Source organism: Stegostoma tigrinum, chromosome 4 (genome assembly GCF_030684315.1).
Source record: "Stegostoma tigrinum isolate sSteTig4 chromosome 4, sSteTig4.hap1, whole genome shotgun sequence".
Classification (NCBI taxonomy): Eukaryota; Metazoa; Chordata; class Chondrichthyes; order Orectolobiformes; family Stegostomatidae; genus Stegostoma; species Stegostoma tigrinum.
This window is the reverse complement of record NC_081357.1, coordinates 4615453-4631855: the sequence shown is the minus strand read 5'-3', so window position 1 is coordinate 4631855 and position 16403 is coordinate 4615453. Positions and strand designations below refer to the sequence as shown.

The following is a 16403-nucleotide window of genomic DNA, read 5'->3' as shown; positions in this document are numbered from 1 at the left end:
GATGCGGCGGAGGCGGAGGAATTGGGAATAGGGGATGGAATTTTTGCAGGAGGGCGGGTGGGAGGAGGTGTATTCTAGGTAGCTGTGGGAATTCGCTTGGTTGGAATTGGTCTGGTTTTAGTGAACAGAAAATACTGCAGGTATATCTCATATTGGCAGATAGATGTCAGTGCTGTAGTTGTACTGGAACAGCTTGGTTAGTTCAGCAGCAAGTTCTGGAGCACAACTCTCGAGTATTATAGCCAGGCTGTTGTCAGGGTCCAAAGCCTTTTTGCACCCAGTGCCTTCAGCTGTATCCTGACATTATGTGGAGTGAACTGAATTGCCTTTTGACTGGCATTTGTGGTGCTGTGACTTCAGGAGGAAGCTGAGATGAATCGCGCTCTCAGCACTGTAGCAAAAGACGGTCACAAATCGTTCAGCCACGTCTTTTGCATCATTGTCTATAACCCTGTAGCTAAAAGCTTCCATTCCTGGAACTATTCTGGGAAATCTCATTTCTAAAGTGTGATTTAATTCATACTGGACACAATACTCTTACTGACGTGACTGAAGTTTCAGCTTGACTTGCTTTTTCTAAACTCCCTCTCTCTCTCTAAATAGGAGCCAAAACAGTCTCTGTGTTCAGCTAACTATCGTGTCACTATGTCCTGGCATCCTCAAACATTTATGCAAATAAATCCCAAGGCCCGTGTACATCTGAACCTTCTTTAAAACCACCATTAAATCGTGCATCTCACAATGCATCACTTCACACTTTTCTATTAAATTCCATTTGCCATTTGTGTGACCATTCTGTGAGCCTAAGTCTTATTGTCTCATTATTTGCCATGCCTCCAAGTTGGTATCATCAACAAATTCTGAGAGCGTATTCTGTATTCCAAAATGCAAGTAAATCAGAACTATTTTTTAAAAATGCAGTGGTCAAAGCACTGATCCTCAGAAAACACCAATATTAACCATCGTCAACTCCAAAAAAACATTTCCAATGACCTGCTGTATCTTTCTTAAAGCCAATTACTTATTCAAGATGACAATGACCTGCCTCTTCAACGTACTTCAATTTGTTAACCAACATAGACATAGAACATAGAACATTACAGCACAGTACAGGCCCTTCGGCCCTCGATGTTGTGCCGACCTGTCATACCGATCTCAAGCCCATCTAACCTACACTATTCCATGTACCTCCATTTTAAGTAATATCGTGTATTCTAGGCTGTCCTAGAATCCAGAGACAACATTCTCCTCACAAAACTTCTATTGCTTCCTCATAGTCAAACACAATCTATCTATCTTTTCCAAATCCATGCTGGTTCTCCAGAATAAACTCAAGCTCCTCAAGAATTGGCGATTATTCCCTGATTTGTGTTTTTAAAAGCAAACCCATACTGATGTTAATCTGACAAGCCTGCAGTTATCAGCAGCAGCTTTATACCTTGCCCGAATGCCAGTGTCACGTTCACCTCTCTTAAATCTTCTATTATCTCCTCAGTATCTAGGGAAGATTGGAATATTACAGCTAGCTCTTCCACTGATCCCACTCGAAGCTCTCTAACCAATAGGAGTTGCAAGCTAAATTGCTGCAATTTTGATGGTGGCAAAGATGGGGATGGGAAGGATTAAGCATCTCATTTCACTTCATGAGGGCTTTTTCTAATGGGCACTGGTATTTGCATTGTAACCATCTGTGATAGTTACACTGCAGATTTAGAAAGGCAAAGTGTCAGTAAATTTCATTAAAATCACCCCAATTACATCAGTGAAGAATCTGGATCACCACAACTAGAATTATTTTTTATTCATTAATGGGATCATGGCATCACTGACCAGGCAGCATTTATTGCCCATCCCTAATTGCCCAGAGTCAACCACATTGCTGGGGTCTGGAGTCACATGTAGGCTAAACCAGGTAAGGATGGTAGTTTCCTTCCCGAAAGGACATTAGTGAATCTGATGCTTCTTTCTGACAATCAACAATGGATTCACGGTCGTCGTGAGATTCTTAATTCTAGACATTTTATGGAATTCAAATTCCACCAGCTGCCATGCGGAATTCGAATCCAGGTCCCCATAACATTATCTGGGTCTCTGGATTAACAGTCCATACCACTAGGCCCTCGCCTCCCCAATTACTCTTTGTATTTTAGACATTATAAATAAATTATAGATTTCATACATTAAGATCCTCTGATAGTGCACAAGCTTCAATCGCTTCTTGGTACTGCTTAGCATTGTATTTATTTCCAAAAAGTATATTTTCCCGGATAGTTGTAAACTGAATCCAGGGTTCTTGAGTTGCCAGGCCAAAGCCTTCTTTTTGTGTTGAGATATACACTTCCCCATCAAGCCTACAGACAGTGAGATAAAAAGAAAAAACTTTCAGTAACAAAATGCAAATCCATTCACCTACTCCAAAAATCTCCTGAAGCTTGTAAATTGAACAAAGAATGTAAATGTGAAATCTCTAAAGGTAAAGATTCTTTCAGAGACTGAGTCAAAGTCAATCTTACAGAAAAAGAAGATGCAAGGCTGAATGATTAACAAGGGCAGCAGAAACTAACCAACTCCCTTTGACATTCATTGAATGTCTGATTCCCCACAATAAGCTTCCTGGGAGTTACCATTTACTAGAAATTGATTTGATTGGGCCACATAAGAACTGTAGCACAACAGTAAGTCAGAAGCTACGAACTCTGTGGAGAATATCTTAGTCCCTGACTCCCCAAAGTCTTATAACATTTACAAGACACAGTCAGCAGCATCATAGAAAATTTCACAGTCAATAGTGTGCAGCTGGAGGAACACACAACTTCAGGCAGCATCAGAGGAGGAGGATGGTTGACATTTTGGATCTGGGCCCTTCATCAGGATTGCTGTCTTCCTCCAGCTCCACACTGTATTGACTGTGACTCCAGCATTTGCAGTTCTTGCTATCACTGATGGAAAATTTCACATTTGCCTGAATGAGTGGAGCTCAAAAGATACTCGAGATGCTCAACATCATCCATTTAAAGCAGCCCTCCTGACTGGCACCACATCCACAAACATGCAATATTTTGTCCATATTGGAAGTGGATCACTGTTCCTTCAATGTTGCTGGGTCAAAATCCTGGAACACCCTGCCCAACAGGGTGACAGATGTAGGGACACTCCAAGGCCAGCACCAGTTCAAGAAGGTCAACATTCTTGTTGAAGGTCAAGAAAGTAATCCATTAATAATGTACTGACAGTGAAGGAACAGAAATATATTTCCAAGTCAGGACAGTGAGTGGCTTGGAGGGGAAATGCAGGTGGCGGTGTTCCCATACATCTGCTGCCCTTGTCCTTCTAGTAGGAAGTGGTCGTGGGTTTGGAAGGTGCTGTGTTTCAGCTTCGCCTTTTACACTGATGCAGGTGGCTGCTCCATTCTTCAAATCAGAGATATTATCATTTGGGAACAGACTGAGTGTATGCATCCGTGTGAAGGGTAAAAGCCTGGGCAGATGCGTTGAATGACTCACTTCCATGCTGCAACAGACGTTTTTACTAAGTTACCTGTTGAGCTCTCCCAAAATCGCTGCTATCAGGGAGCTCTTGCCACAACCGACTTTTCCAACAACTCCAATCAGCTCCCCCTGCAGATAGATTGAAACAGAATCTGTCACTTTAATGAATGTCTCCATTTAACGCACTCTCAGGTCAGCACAGCTGAACAGAAGACCCAGCTGGTAATCAATACACTGGGTATTTCAATTAGAAACATAATTGTGAGAAATACAAAATACATCAACTGGTTGGAACACAGCAGCAGAGAAAAGGTAAATGGAATTAACTCCATTCATCCTGCTCAACCGTTTAATAACAGGAAATACAGAGAATATTTTAGAATTTAAAAAATCTTTTTATTCATATCTCATAGTTAGTGAACTACAGTCATTTCTCCTAACTAAATCAGCCCTTAAAAATTAATTCCATAAATGACATGTTTGCATAAGAATTAGAGAATCTTACAGATCAGAATGAGACCATTCAACCCACTGTGCGTGAGACTCCTGTGACTACTGTTAGAAACCCCCATAACAGAACAAAACATGCCTCCCTCATCAATCTACCAAAGCCCTTGATAATTATGAATTTCACACTTATGTTTCCACTTAATTGTTCTGTGATCCAAATACAAGTTTAACAAGTCAGGTCTCTCCAGTAGTCCTGCTGCCTTGGTATCACCTTGATAAATCATTTCTGTGTCCTCTCCAACACCCTGACATCATTCCAAAACAGCTTTCCTCTGAAATGCAAATAATAAACCAGCAGAAGTCCAACATTGTTGTATAAAAGTTGGTAAAGAATCATAGAGTCAAAGAGATATGCAGCTTGGAAACAGGCCCTTCAGGCCAACTCGCCCATGCAGCCAGATATTCCAAATAAAGTTAGTCCTGGAGTGAAAACACAAGTCTCTGGAAAAGCTCAGCAGGTCTGGAAGTATCTGTGAGAACAAATCAGAAATAAAGTTTCAGGTCCGGTAACCCTTCCTCAGAACAATTGGTAGCTGGAATAATGTTGGTATATACGCAGAAAATGGCAGAGGGAATGGGGTAGGGAGTAAATGATAGGGTGGAGCCTGAAGAGAGAGAAGAGCAGTTGGACAGACAAAGGAGGTGATAACAATCTGGCTGGGAGCATGAATAATTGTTAATGGGGACTTTTAGCAACGAACAATAAGTAAGCTCTCTCTAATGGTAGGCTGTGTGATAACAAGGCCCGGTGTGTGGGGTAGGGGAAAAGGACATGGGATGGGGGAGGCAATGGTCTTGTGATATTATCACTGAACTGTTAATCTGGAGACCCAGATAACATTCTGAGGACTCAGGTTCAAATCTTGCCATGGCAGATGGTGGAATTTGAACGCAATGAATATCTGGAATTAAGAGTCTAATGCTGACCATAAATTCATTTCTCACCTGCGGGAAAAACCCATCTGGTTCACTAATGGGTCCAGGCCCGAAACGTCAGCTTTTGTGCTCCTGAGATGCTGCTTGGCCTGCTGTGTTCATCCAGCTCCACACTTTGTTATCTTGGTTCACTAATGTCCTTTACGGAAGGAAACTGCCATCCTTACCTGGTCTGGCCTACATGTGACTGCAGATCCACGACAATGTGGATGGACAATAAATGCTGCTTAGCCAGCAATGCCCTCATCCCACGAATGAATAAAGAAGACAGGTGAGTTTGGGCCCTAAAATTATTGAACTTGATATTGAATCTGGAGGGCTGCAGGTTCCCCAAGTGAAAAATGAGGTGTTGATCATCATTGGAACACTGCAACAAGCCTGAGGCAGAGATGTGGCCAGGGAACAGGGTGGTATGTTAAAGTGGCAGGCAACAGGTAGGTCAGGGTCTTTTTCACGAGCAGAACACAGATGTTCTGTGAACAGTCACCCGGTCTACACTGTGTTTCCCCAATGTAGAGGAGACAACATTGTGAGCAGCAGCGATTACAGCAGATTACATTGTGGAGATAACACAAATTTCTAACGAAGGGTCCCAACCCGAAATGTCAACTTTCCAGCTCCTCTGGTGCTGCCTGGCCTGCTGTGCTCTTCCAGCTCCACACTGTGTTATCTCTGACTCCAGCATCAGCAGTTCTTACTATCTCAGGCTACATTGTGGGAACTGCAGGTGAAGGTGAATATTTAGGACCTCGGATAGTGGGGAGGAGGTAAATGGTTCTGTATTGCACCTTTGCCAATTGCAGGAGAAGGTGCCTTGGGGCTGTGGATGTGTGTTGGGGGTGAAAGAAAAGTGGACCAGGGTGTCCCAGAAGGAAGGGTCCCTGCAGAAGGCGGACAAGGGGGAGGGTAATACGTATCTGGTGGTGGCATTGTGCTTGGGGTAGCAGAAATGGCATCTGATGATCTTCTGGATGTGGACACTGGTGGGATGGTAGATAAGGACTAGGGGAACCCTGTCGCTGTAGTGGGAGGGAACAGAAAGGGTGAGAGCCTGAATTGTGGGAGATGGGTCAGATTTGGTTGAGGGCCCTGTCGACAACAGTGCTGGGGAATCCTTGGTTGAGGAAGAAGGTGGACATTTCGGAGGCCCCCTGGTCGAAGTTGGCCTCATCTGAACATATGCAATGGAGACAGAGGAACAGAGAGAATAGGATGCAGTCTTTACAGAAAGCAGAGTGTAAGGAAGTATAGTCCAGGTAGCTGTGGGAGTCAATGGGTTTATAGTGGCTATTAGTGGCCAGTCTATCCCCAGAAATGGAAAAAGAGATATTGAGGAAGGGAAGGGAGGAATCAGGAAGGGAGGAATCAGAGATAGACCAGGTGAAAGTGAGGGCATGGTGGAAATTGGAAGCGAAATCGACGAACTTTTCCAATTCCAGATGGGAGAAGGAAGCAGCACCGATGATATCATCGATATATCAGAGAAAGAACTGTGGGTAGGGGCTGAAATAGGACTAGAACAACAAATGTTCCACATATCCCACAAACAGACAGGCATAACTTGGGCCCATGCAGGTACCCATAGCCACCCTTCTGACCTGAAGAAAATGAGAGGAGTTAAAAGAGAAGTTGTTGAGAGTGAGGATGAGCTCAGCCATGTAGAGGAGGGTGGTGGTGGGTGGGGACAGTTTAGGCCTTTGATCCAGTAAGAAGTGGACAGCCCTGAGACCATCCCGGTGGGGAATGGATGTGTAAAGGGATTGAACATCCATGGTAGAGAGGAGATGGCTGGAGCCTGAAAACTGGAAGTTTTCTAATCCTGAAGTTGTTGGTTGGTTTGCCGAGCTGACTGGTTTTCATGCAAACGTTTCGTCTCCCTTCGAGGTGAGATCGTCAATGTTGTGCAGCTTCTGTTGAAGCGCTGTTGTTCTGTCCCACTTTGAATTCATATTGTCCGGCCCGTCATGGTGGGCAGTCTTGTTTCTGATTTTCTACTGTAGTGGTACGAAGATAGGGTCAACATGTTCACTTATTGCATCGATGGTTGCAAACCAGGCCTTAGGAATTCCTGTGCTTGTCTTTGTTTTGCTTGTCTTGGTACTATAACTTCGGTCACATTTTTGGACAATCCGAAAACATAAACCTCTAATGAAACCATCAGTAAGGACAACATGCTAAAATTACTGCACCTATGCCTTACCACATACATTGTCTTCAATAGCCACGTATATGAAGAAATTAATGGAACCCCCATAGGTTCACCCATGTCGGTGCTCACAGCAGAAGCTGTTATACAAAGACTGGAATGCACAGCCCTCACCAGATCCAGCTTAAACTCTGGGTTAGACATGTGGACAATACATTTGCGATCATTAAACAAGCAAAGTTAGAACAAACTCACCAAGTTATTAACAGCATATTCAGCGGGATCAAGTTCAACAGAGAAGAAGAGAACAACAATCAACTCCCATTTCGAGGTGTAATGGTGGAATGAATGAACAACAGTGAATTCCTTACCAGCATAGACAGAAAGACCACACACACTGACCAAATCCTGAATTACAACACTAATCGCCTCAGTGTCCAGACTCTGTATAAACAAGCAATAACAGACAACACCCCAGAGCTGTGCAAAAATGAAGAGGTAGGCCTACACAGAGTCTTTGCAAACAATGGGTATCCCAACAGTCTCGTCCACCAATGCTTAGCAAACAAACAACACCAAGAAGACATTGTATGTCCCAACACACTGGTCACCCTGCCCTATATTAGAAACACATCAGAACTGAATACAAGACTCTTACAACCTCTTGGAATAAGGACAGCACACAAATCAACAGCCACAGTTTGCCAGTTACTCTCAAAGATGCAAGACCCCATATTGACAATAAACAAGACAAATGTGATGTGCAAAATGAGAAAACCTACACTGGGCAGGAAACGCACCTTCAGTATACATGAACACTAATTCGCAGCAAAATGACATGGCCAACTGTCCCTCGTTTCAATACATTCAGACATAGAAGGACATCAGTCTAACTGGGACAAAGCCACAGTACTATTAACAAGCAAAAGAAAGACAAGTACGAGAATTCCTGGAGGTCTGGTTTTCAACCATTGATGCAAGAAGCAAACATACTGAAATAGACCCCATCTATATAACACTATGATACAAAACCAGAAGCAAGACTGCCCACCATGACAAACCGGACCTTATAAATTCAGAGCAGGACAGAACAACAGCGTTCAATGGAGGCTATATAGCACTGACAAGTAGTCAGCTTGGCGAACTAACCAACAACTCCAACTGAACCCGAACTACAGATTTTCATTAAAACATTAAAAAATCTAGTCCTGTTTGCCAGCATTTGGCCCATATCCTGCAAAACCATCCTATTTGTATACCCATACAGATGTCTTTGAAATGCTGTAATTGTATCAGCCTCCACCACTTCCACGGCAGCTAACTCCATACACACACCACCCTTTGCTTGAAAATGGTATCCCTTAGGTCCCTTCTAAATCTTTCCCCTCTTACCTTAAATCCCTACCCTCTATCTTTGGTCTCCCCTATTCCCCGAAAAGACCTCATCTATTTACACTATCCATGTCCCTCATGGTTTTATAAACCTTTATAAGGTCAACCCTCAGCCTCCGACACCCCAGGGAAAATAGCCCCAGTCTTATAGGTCAATCTATCCAACCCTAGCCATATCCTTGTAAATCTTTTCTGAACCTTTTCAAGTTTCACAACATCCTTCCTATCACAGGGAGACTAGAATTGCATGCAGTATTCCAGAAGCAGCCTAACTAATGCCTTGTACAGCTGCAACATGACCTCCCGACTCCTATACACAATCCACTGACCATCCCAAACACCTTCTTCACTATCCTATCTATCTGCGACTCCACTTTCTTATTCTATTCATTTTGTCAGTTGTGGGCGTAGGTGGCTGGCCAGCATTTCTTGCCCATCCCTCGTTGCCCTTGAGAAGGTGGTGGTGAGCTGCTTTCTTGGGCCGCTGCATTCCTCCTGCTGTGAGTTGACCCACAATGCTATTAGGGAGGGAATCCCAGGATTTTGACCCAGCGGCAGTGAAGGAACTAAACTCCTTCTGTCACTCCTCAGGCCATTGGCCCATCTTGAAAGTTCCTTGAAAGATCCCATTGTACTCTGAGGTAACCTTCTTCACTGTCCACTACACCTCCAATTTTGGTTTCTTCTGCAAATACTAGCCATACCTCCTATGTTCACATCCAAATCATTTATATAAATGACAAATGACTTCCTTTCTTTTTGTGTTCAATATTACCAACACAGAGGTGAATATGAATAATGTGGAGCTGTATATTAACAACATGGGCGTGAATATTAACAATTCAGAGATGTAAGGCAAACCAGGGAATGCTGGCCTTCATTACAAGAGGAATTGAGTGTAGATATAAAGAGGTCCTTCTGCAGCTGTACAGGGCCCTGGTGAGACCGCACCTGGAGTATTGTGTGCAGTTTTGGTCTCCAAATTTGAGGAAGGACATTCTGGCTATTGAGGGAGTGCAACGTAGGTTCACGAGATCAATTCCTGGAATGGCGGGACTATCATATATTGAAAGATTGGAGCGACTGGGCTTGTATACACTTGAGTTTAGGAGGATGAGAGGGGATTTGATTGACACATACAAGATTATTAAGGGATTGGACACTCTAGAGGCAGGCAGCATGTTTCCTCTGATGGGTGAGTCCAGAACCAGAGGACACAGTTTAAAAGTAAGGGGTCGGCATTTAGAACAGAGTTGAGGAGAAACTTCTTCACCCAGAAAATGGTGGATATATGGAATGCTCTGCCCCAGAAGGCAGGGGAGGCCAACTCTCTGGATACTTTCAAGAAAGAGATAGATAGAGCTCTTAAAGACAGTGGAATCAAGGGTTATGGGGATAAGGCAGGAACAGGATACTGATTGTGGATGATCAGCCATGATCATAATGAATGGTGGTGCCGCCTCAAAGGGCCAAATGGCCTACTTCTGCACCTATTGTCTATTGTCTAGGACTTAGAGTTAATGGTTGGGCCCTGGCGAGTGTTGTCAAACAGAGAGACATAGGAGTGCAGGTGCATAGTTCCTTGAGGGCTGCACCACATGAGGGCAGGGTGGTGGAGAAGGCCTTTGGCACATGCATCTTTCCTTTATTCATTAACGGATGAGGGCGTTCCTGGCTGGACAGCATTTATTGCCCACACCTAAATGGCCTGAGGGCAGTTGAGAGTCAACCACGTTGCTGTGGGTCTGGAGTCATATGTAGGCCAGACCATGTAAGATTGGACATCAGTGAACCAGATGGGTTTTTTCCCGGCAAACGTAAAAGAATTCATGGTCTTTGTTAGATTCTTAATTCCAAACTTTTATTGAATTCAAATTCGACCATCTGCCATGGCAGGATTTGAACTCAGGTCCCCAGAATGTTATGTGGGTCTCTGGGTTAACACCACTGGGCCATCACCTCCTCACAAAATACATCAAGTACCCACTGCCATGACTCTGATACGAACCAAGGTTTCTGGGGCCACAACACAGAGTACTAAACACAATACAATCACAGCGCCACACAGAACAGCATGCTTAAATTGGACACAGCACTGAAAATTGCAGTTGGCATGTCATATTGTAGCTTTACGGGATATCGGTGAGGCAACGTTTGGAATACTGCCAATAATGCTGGTCACCTTGCCATAGGAAGAATGTTTTTAAACTATGAATGGTGCAGAAAAAAATTACAAGAATGTTACCAGGATTGGAGGTTTGAGTTAGAAGGAGGTGCTGGATAGGCTGGGACTTTCTTGCTTGGAGCTTGGGAAGCTGAGGGATGGCCTTCTCGAAGTTTACAAAGTAATGAGGAGCACAGATAAGGTGAATAGCCAAAATCTTTTGCCAAGGTTGGAGAAGACCAAAACTAGAGGGCAGAGATTTAAATTGAGAGGAGAAACTTAAAGCAGACTGAAGAGGCAAATTTTTATGGAGAGTATGATGCATGTATGGAATGATCTGTCAGAGGAAGTGACAGATGCAGGTGCAGTTACAACATTTAAAAGACATTTGAGCAAGCACATAAACAGAAAAAGTTTAGAGGGTTATGGGCCAAATGCAAGCAGGTGGGAAAATGGGTCAGCATGGATGAATTAGACCAAAGGGTCTGTTTCAATGCTGTTTGACTCTATGACTTTCTATCTATGGTTATAAAACACAAATCTTTTGTCAGCAATTGCATGGGAATCTTATTGTGTTCTCTTTCTATAAGAAAATGCTTCACATTTACTTCCTATAATAAAAGCGAAATGCTGTGGATGCTGGAAATCTGATATAAACACAGAAAATACTGGGAAATTCTGCAGGTCTGGCAGCAATGGTGGAGATATGTAATTAATATTCTGAGTCTTCAAAGTGGCTGGAAAATGGTTTTTATGCTGAGAGCAGAGGAGGAGGAGAATGAGTGAGTTCAACAGTTTTTAGAGTGTCCATAGCAAAGGGCAAAGCAGACATTAATGGTGGTACAGAAAAATAGAGAATTACATGAGGTGTAAATGATAGATATTAAAAGGGGAAAATCTGCTGATAACAAAGCAACAAGACTGGGGGCGAGGTGCAAGTGAGCGAAGTTGTAATCAAAATGGAGGACAGATGTCATTCTCTGAAGTGGCTGAACTTGTTATTAGCCCACTTTGGTAGGAAGAATAGAGATGTAGAGTATTTTCAAAACTGGGAAAAGCTTCAGAAAACTAAAACATAAATAGGGAGTCCTCATCCAGGATTCTCTGCAGGGTAACATGTAGGTTCAGTTGGCAGTTGGGATGGTAATTGCAATGTTAGCATCCATTTGAAGAAGGCTGGAATACAAGCGCAGAGTTGTACTGTTTAGGCTGTATAAAGCACTGTTCAGACTGTATTTGGAATATTTCGAGCACTTTGGGCCCGGATCTAATGAAAGATGCACTGGTGTTGGAAGGGGTCCAGAGGAGGTTTCTAAGAATGATTCTGGAGATGAAGGGCTTGTCAGATGAGGAGCGGTTGAGGACTCTGGGTCAGTACTTGATGGATAACAAAGTGTGGAGCTGGATGAACACAGCAGGCCAAGCAGCATCTCAGGAGCACAAAAGCTGACGTTTCAGGCCTAGACCCCTCATCAGAAAGGGGGATGGGGAGAGGGAACTGGAATAAATAGGGAGAGGGGGGAGGTGGACCGAAGATGGAGAGAAAACAAGATAGGTAGAGAGGAGAGTATAGGTGAGGGGGTAGGGAGGGGATAGGTGAGTCCAGGGAACACGGACAGGTCAAGGAGGTGGGATGAGGTGGTAGGTAGGAAATGGAGGTGCAACTTGAGGTGAGAGGAAGGGATGGGTGAGAGGAAGAACAGGTTAGGGAGGCAGAGACAGGCTGGGCTGGTTTTGGGATGCAGTGGGGGGAGGGGACAAGTTGGGCTGGTTGTGTGATGCAATGGGGGGAGTGGAAGAACTGGGCTGGATTTGGGATGCAGTGGGGGGAGGGGAGATTTTGAAGCTGGTGAAGTCCACATTGATACCATTGGGCTGCAGGGTTCCCAAGCGGAATATGAGTTGATGTTCTTGCAACCTTCGGGTGGCATTATTGTGGCACTGCAGGAGGCCCATGATGGACATGTCGTCTGAGGAATGGGAGGGGGAGTTGAAATGGTTCGCGACTGGGAGGTGCAGTTGTTTGTTGCGAACTGAGCAGAGGTGTTCTGCAAAGCGGTCCCCAAGCCTCCGCTTGGTTTCCCCAATGTAGAGGAAGCCACACTGGGTGCAATGGATACAATATACCACATTGGCATATGTGCAGGTGAACATCTGTTTGATATGGAAGGTCATCTTGGGGCCTGGGATAGGGGTGAGGGAGGAGGTGTGGGGGCAAGTGTAGCACTTCCTGCGGTTGCAGGGGAAGGTGCCGGGTGTGGTGGGGTTGGAGGGGAGTGTGGAGCGGACAAGGGAGTTGCAGAGATAGTGGTCTCTCCAGAAGGCAGATAAGGGTGGGGATGGAAAAATGTCTTGGATGGTGGGGTCGGACTGTAGATGGAGGAAGTGTTGGAGGATGATACGTTGTATCCGGAGGTTGGTGGGGTGGTATGTGAGAACAAGGGGGATCTTCTGGGGGCGGATGTGTCGGGGGCGGGGTGTGAGGGATGTGTTGCGGGTTCCCATTATCACAGTACTTGATCGAGTTTAGAGGGATGTCGGGGGGATCTGATTAAAACTTACAGAATTCAGAGAGCCTGGATAGCGTGGGTACGGAGATGTTTCCACTCGTCGGAGAGACTAGGACCCGGGGGTACAGCCTCAGGGTGAACAGACAACCTTTTAGAACTGAGATTTGGAGGAATCTCTCCAGCCAGACGGTAGTTAATCTGTGGAAATAATTGACATAGAAGGCTGTGGAAGCCAAGCCACTCAGTGTTTTTAAGACAGAGATAGATAGGCTCAAGATCAGTAAGGAGATCAAGGGTTGCAGATAGAAGGCAGGAGAATGGGATTGAAAAATATATCAGTCATGATCAAATGGCAAAGCAAGCCCGATTGGCAAAATGGCCAAAGTCTGCTCCTTTATTTTATAGTGTTATACTCTCAAAAAGCTTTACCAAATTTGTCAATACAATTTCCCTCTCATTTAATCATGTTGATATTGGTTGGTTGTATTAAGCTGTTTCTTCCTCAACAATGAACTTTTGCATTTTCCCAAAGAAAGATCATAGAGTCATCGAGTTATATTGCATGGGAACAGACCCCTCGGTCCAACTCATTCATGCTGACCAATATCCTAAATTAACATAGTCCCATTTGCCATCATTTCACCCATATCCCTCGAGGCCTTTTCTATCCCTGTGCCCATCCAGATGCCTTTTAAATGCTGTGATCATATCAGCCTCCACTACTTCCTCTGGTAACTTATTCCATACATGCACCACCCTCTGCGTGAAAAAAGTTGCCCCTTGGGTCTCTTTTAAATCTTCCCCCTCTCAATTACCCTGGGGAAAAGACCTTGACTATCTGCCCTATTCATGCTCCTCATCATTTATCAATTTCTATATAGTCCACCCTGAGTCTCTCACACTCCAAGGAAAGAAGCCCCATTGAAAAGTGTTAGGTGAATCAACCTATAGTTTCCTATTTTGTGTCTCCCTCTCTTCTTGAACAGGGGACGCACAGACGTGGTTTTCATTCTACTGGAGAAAAATATTGTTGCTAAATTTACTGATGATGCAACAATCAGTCGTAAATTAAGTTGCAAAGAGGTCATAAAGATGCTACAAAAAGCTTTAAATGTGTGAGCAAGGTAAATGAAGTCAACTGCGAGAAAATGTGAAATTGGGCATTCTGGCATGGAAAATGAAAAAAATAGAAATGTGGAATCTCACCAGGGAGATGGTGGAGCTTGAATTCAGTAAAAATTTGGATTTATTGATGGCCATAAAGCTATTGCCAATCCTCAAAAAAAACTCATCTGGTTCACTCATGTCCTTTCGGGAAAGAAACTGTCAGTCATTCTCAGCTGATCTGGTCTACACATGACTCCAGGCACCCGGCAATGCAGTTGACGCTTAATTGCTTCTAGACAATTAGGGATGGGTAATAAATGCTGTATTTAAAAATGTATTAATGGGAATTATTTCGGGTAGAATGTAAATACGTTGTCTGTAGTCCTGAGATGGTTTAGCACTCTAATATAAGATAACAAGGTGTAGAGCTGGCCAAGCCGCATCAGAGGGGCAGGAAGGCTGATATTTCAGGCCTAGACCCTTCGCCAAAACGTCAGCCCTCCTGCTCCTCTGATGCTGCTTGGCTTGCTGTGTTCATCCAGCCCTACACCTTGTTTTCTCAGATTCTCCAGCATCTGCAGTTCCTACTGTCTCTGTAGCATTCTAATACTTAGAAGTTGTGGGTTGCCTTATGAAAAAAGATGACAGGCTCAGCAGCTATCTGTTGGAGTTTAGAATAAGAGAACAGATTAATTAGAAATTCACCACGAATTTTAGCAGTGAGCTTACCTGTTTCAGCATTAGATTCAGGTTAAGGAGCTCCAAACTGCCTTCAGGCCTGGTACCAGTTGTTTCTTCGGGAATCCAAGAGAAGGAAGCATCATGCAGTTCCACTGCAGAGTCAGGGTCCTCTGGTTCCCCTATATACAGAGTGACACTGAGTGAGAGGCCTGCTATGTGACTGACATTTTCAACCACTTCTGAATGGGAAACCTAATTTCAAACTCCTTACCAACTATTCAGGTACAAAATCATGTCTACAAAAAGGCAACTGAAGATCATAACTCCCATCAACAGTAAGACAAATAGATAGAACAGTTCATTTTCTCTGCCATTACCTCGCTGCTCTCTGATGAGGAACCTAACAGCAGGAGTTGGCTATTCAGCCCTTCATGCCTGTTATGTAATTCAATGAGATCATGACTGACCTGTGGCCTAATTCCATTCACATGCCTTCAGCCCATATCTCTTAACAAAATGTATCTGTGCCATTTCTGGAAGAGTTTCAAACTTCTGTCACCCTGTGCGTGTATAACTGCTTTCAAATATCTCTCTGAAAGGTCTTCCCTAACTTGTACAATATTTCCTCATACCCAGACTTCAGGGGTTAAGCTATCATTCTGGTAAACCTCAAACGCCATGACATATCCTATCCTTCCGAAGGTACTCCAAACCTCCAGATATAAAGACCAGCATTCCATTAACTTCCTCATTTATTTTCTGCACGTTTGTGACATTTTAAAACTCTATGCACCTGAACCTCCAAGTCTCTTCCTACCATGTGAAATGTACCCTGATCTTTCCATCCTTGGTCCAAAATAGATAAGCCCATTCTCGCTTACGTTGAACTCCATCTGCCACAGAATTGCTCATTCGCTTAGTCTCTCACTATTCTTTTGTAATTTTATGCTTTCATCAACACTGTCTACAGTGACGCCTAACTTTGTGTGATGAGCAAATTTGAAGATATTATTTTCTATGCTATTATCAAAGTCATTAATAAAAAATATGAATAATTGAGGCCCTATCACAGATCGTTCTGGGGTACCAGTGTTCACAATCTGCCCTAAAGTGTTTATTAAAAAAGAGTTTGCAAATGGAAAGAGGATTTTGGCTTTGACTGCTCTACTTTGCCATCCCAGATTTTTTTCCACTCAGGGGATGTGGGCATTGCTGGCTGGGCCAGCATTTATTGCCTGTCCCTAGCTGCCCTTGAGAAGGTGGTGGCGAGCTGCCTTCTTGAACTGCTGCAGTCCATATGCTGTAGGCCGACGTACGACACCATTAGGGAGGGAATTCCAGGATTCTGAACCAGCAACAGCGAAGTAATGCAATATATTTTCAAGACAGGATGGTGAGTAGCTTGGAGGGGAACTTGAAGGTGGTGGTGTTCCCATATATCTGTTGCCCTTGCCCTTCTAGATGGAAGT

General features: G+C 43.9%; 1 protein-coding gene across 7 annotated transcripts in view; it reads right to left on the bottom strand.

Moving 5' to 3' along the window:
* Positions 1 to 16403, bottom strand: part of abcc10 (ATP-binding cassette, sub-family C (CFTR/MRP), member 10) — a 164151-nt gene that overhangs the window by 110254 nt on the left and 37494 nt on the right. For all 7 annotated transcript variants that reach the window (XM_059645109.1, XM_059645110.1, XM_059645108.1 and 4 more), the window contains 3 exons: positions 14983 to 15113; positions 3538 to 3617; positions 2180 to 2351 (listed from right to left, as the gene is read on the bottom strand). In XM_059645109.1, the coding sequence (XP_059501092.1) occupies positions 2180 to 2351; positions 3538 to 3617; positions 14983 to 15113 (383 nt within the window). The remainder of the gene's footprint in view (positions 1 to 2179; positions 2352 to 3537; positions 3618 to 14982; positions 15114 to 16403) is intronic.